General features: G+C 39.3%; 1 protein-coding gene across 1 annotated transcript; it reads left to right on the forward strand.

Moving 5' to 3' along the window:
- The first annotated feature begins 1956 nt into the window (after positions 1-1956).
- LOC106321608 (polygalacturonase-like) lies at positions 1957-2418 on the forward strand. The gene has a single exon (XM_013759854.1). It carries the CDS (start codon positions 1957-1959, stop codon positions 2416-2418), a length of 462 nt encoding a protein of 153 aa, XP_013615308.1.
- Positions 2419-2499: the final 81 nt, after the last annotated feature.

Genomic DNA, 2499 nt, shown 5'->3' on the forward strand with positions numbered 1-2499 from the left:
ACAACTCCGACAAGTTTGGAGGATGTGATATTTGTTTCAAATCAAAACAAACTCGAGGGGTGTTTACCGAGAGTTCTAATAAAGCTTCAGTTCCTTTTGCATTAATCCATGTTGACTTGTGGGGACCTTACCGTGAACTATCCTCTTGTGGAGCCATATATTTTCTTACAATCGTCGACGACTACTCACGTGCAGTGTGGATACACTTGCTACTTGAGAAGTCTGAGGTCAGAACCGTGTTGCCTAATTTCTGTTCCCTGGCTCAACGACAATTCGGACATCCTGTCCAAACAGTTCATAGCGATAATTTAACGAAATTCTTGTGCTTGTCTAAGTATTTTGCAGAGAATGAGATCGTTCACCACACCTCTTGCGTAGCAACTCCACAGCAGAATGGTAGAGTGGAGAGAAAGCATAGACACATTCTTAATGTGGCGAGATCACTCATGTTCTAGGCGAACCTTCCTGTCAAGGTTTGGGGTGAGAGTGTCTTAGCTGCAGCCCAAGTTATCAATCAAACTCCATCAAGTTTACTTCAAGGCAAATCTCCGTATGAGTTTCTCTATGGAAAACGCCCATCTTATGAAGGACTGAGGATCTTTGGATGTCTTTGTTTCGCTCATAAAACATTGTGAGACAAGGATAAATTCAAATCTCAGAGTCGGAGATGTATTTTTGTAGGTTACCCCTTCGGCAAGAAAGGGTAGAAACTCTATGATTTAGAGAGCAAGGAGTTCTTTATCTCCCGCGATGTAGTTTTTAATGAAAGCATTTTCCCGTACGTTGAGGATCGTGTTAAGAGTAGTGTATCACCACCTGCTGTGTGCGATCCTGAGGAGCTCGATCAGGTGCTGGAATCCAGGGGGAGCACAAACACCGTAACTGAAACTACGTGACATACAATGCGCACTGTTTTCCCGATAAACACTGCACCCTTCCAGTTCATCCCGATAGTGATAAGGATGTAGTAGTTGTAGATATATTGAGATCTTATAAAGATATATTGTAACATGTATATGGAATAAACAAGTTTCCCAAACACCCTTTCTCTCAAGTTTACAAGTTTCAATAATGTGCGAGTTAGTTATATTTTTTTTTGCCAACATGTGCGAGCTAGTTAATCACATGTCTTTTTTGGTCAACAGCTTATGTGATGTGATTTAAAATGTGGTGATATCATGATGTACACATGAAAATATTTTAACTACATTTTAATTTATTTTCAAATTCACGTTAATTGACGACGATATGGCTGATTTTGCCCGTGTTCGTGACTACGCAAGCTGCGTACTACGTTTCTATATGTGTATATACATGTACACATATAATAAAAAGATTGCAAGATTGTTCAAGTTAAAATTAGACTTTTAAATAGAAAAATGACAGATATGACAAATTAGTACTAATACTTTCTGGATTCGACTGTGGTAAATGATAATGCTGCATTCTTGTAGATTGCTTTTTTACTGTTGTTGTCGTGTCGTCGTCTCTCTATATATCGATTTAACGGGAAATAGGATTTAATTTTTTTTTTTTGTAAAAGAATAATATTTTATTATATATCCATATGAGGAGATAATAGGATTTAATTTATGCGCTAATATTTATCGTGAATCAACCGTTTAGTTTGTTCCAACTTTTTTTATTTTTTTTTGTTTCTTGAACACATTTCCAACGTATTTTCTTAAACATCAGCAATAAAAGTACATTATCAAAAATGTCATCATTAATACCACGATCGTTGCTCCTAAAAAATTATATACGAACCATGTGTGCACCTAATGATTGGAAATTTAAAATTCTTTTATCAATCATAAATAATTTCATATACTAAATCGCACATGCTCTTAATTGTACCATAGACTCCAATAACGATCCATCCATGCACTATATATATAACCATGCATGATGCGTCACCCCAAAATCAAACACAAAGTCAAACTCACATATCCAGAAATGAAGAAATCAAATATTAAACCACTTCTCTTCACACTTCTCACATTCATCGATGTCCCCCCCAGCGCCTCCAACGTGTTCAACGTCGTTAGCTTCGGGGCCAATCCGGACGGCGTCACGGATTCAACGGCAGCATTCCTCAAGGCATGGCAAGCGGCTTGTGGCTCGGCATCTTCAGCCACTATGATGGTTCCGACCGGTACGTTTCTAGTGAAGGCAATAACGTTTGGAGGGCCATGCAAGAGCGAACTCAAGTTTCAAGTGGCCGGCACCGTCGTTGCTCCAGCAGATTACAGAGAATTTAGAAACTCCGGCTACTGGATTCTCTTCAAAAAGGTTAGCAAATTCTCACTTGTCGGTGGGACATTCGACGCTCGAGCTAATGGGTTCTGGGCTTGCCGGAAATCTGGTCAGAACTGTCCTCCCGGTGTTAGGGCCGGGTATGCACTTCCTTATCTCTAGTTTCTTTTTATATATGCATACTTACGAAGTTACGTATAGACACTACAAGAAAACAGCGGTATTCTGACGGACATTCCGACG

This window comes from Brassica oleracea, unplaced genomic scaffold (genome assembly GCF_000695525.1).
Source record: "Brassica oleracea var. oleracea cultivar TO1000 unplaced genomic scaffold, BOL UnpScaffold02146, whole genome shotgun sequence".
NCBI lineage: Eukaryota > Viridiplantae > Streptophyta > Magnoliopsida > Brassicales > Brassicaceae > Brassica > Brassica oleracea.

Coding starts and splice junctions, on each gene's coding strand:
- LOC106321608 (XM_013759854.1), top strand. CDS start 1,957: ATGAAGAAATCAAATATTAAACCACTTCTCTTCACACTTCTCACATTC.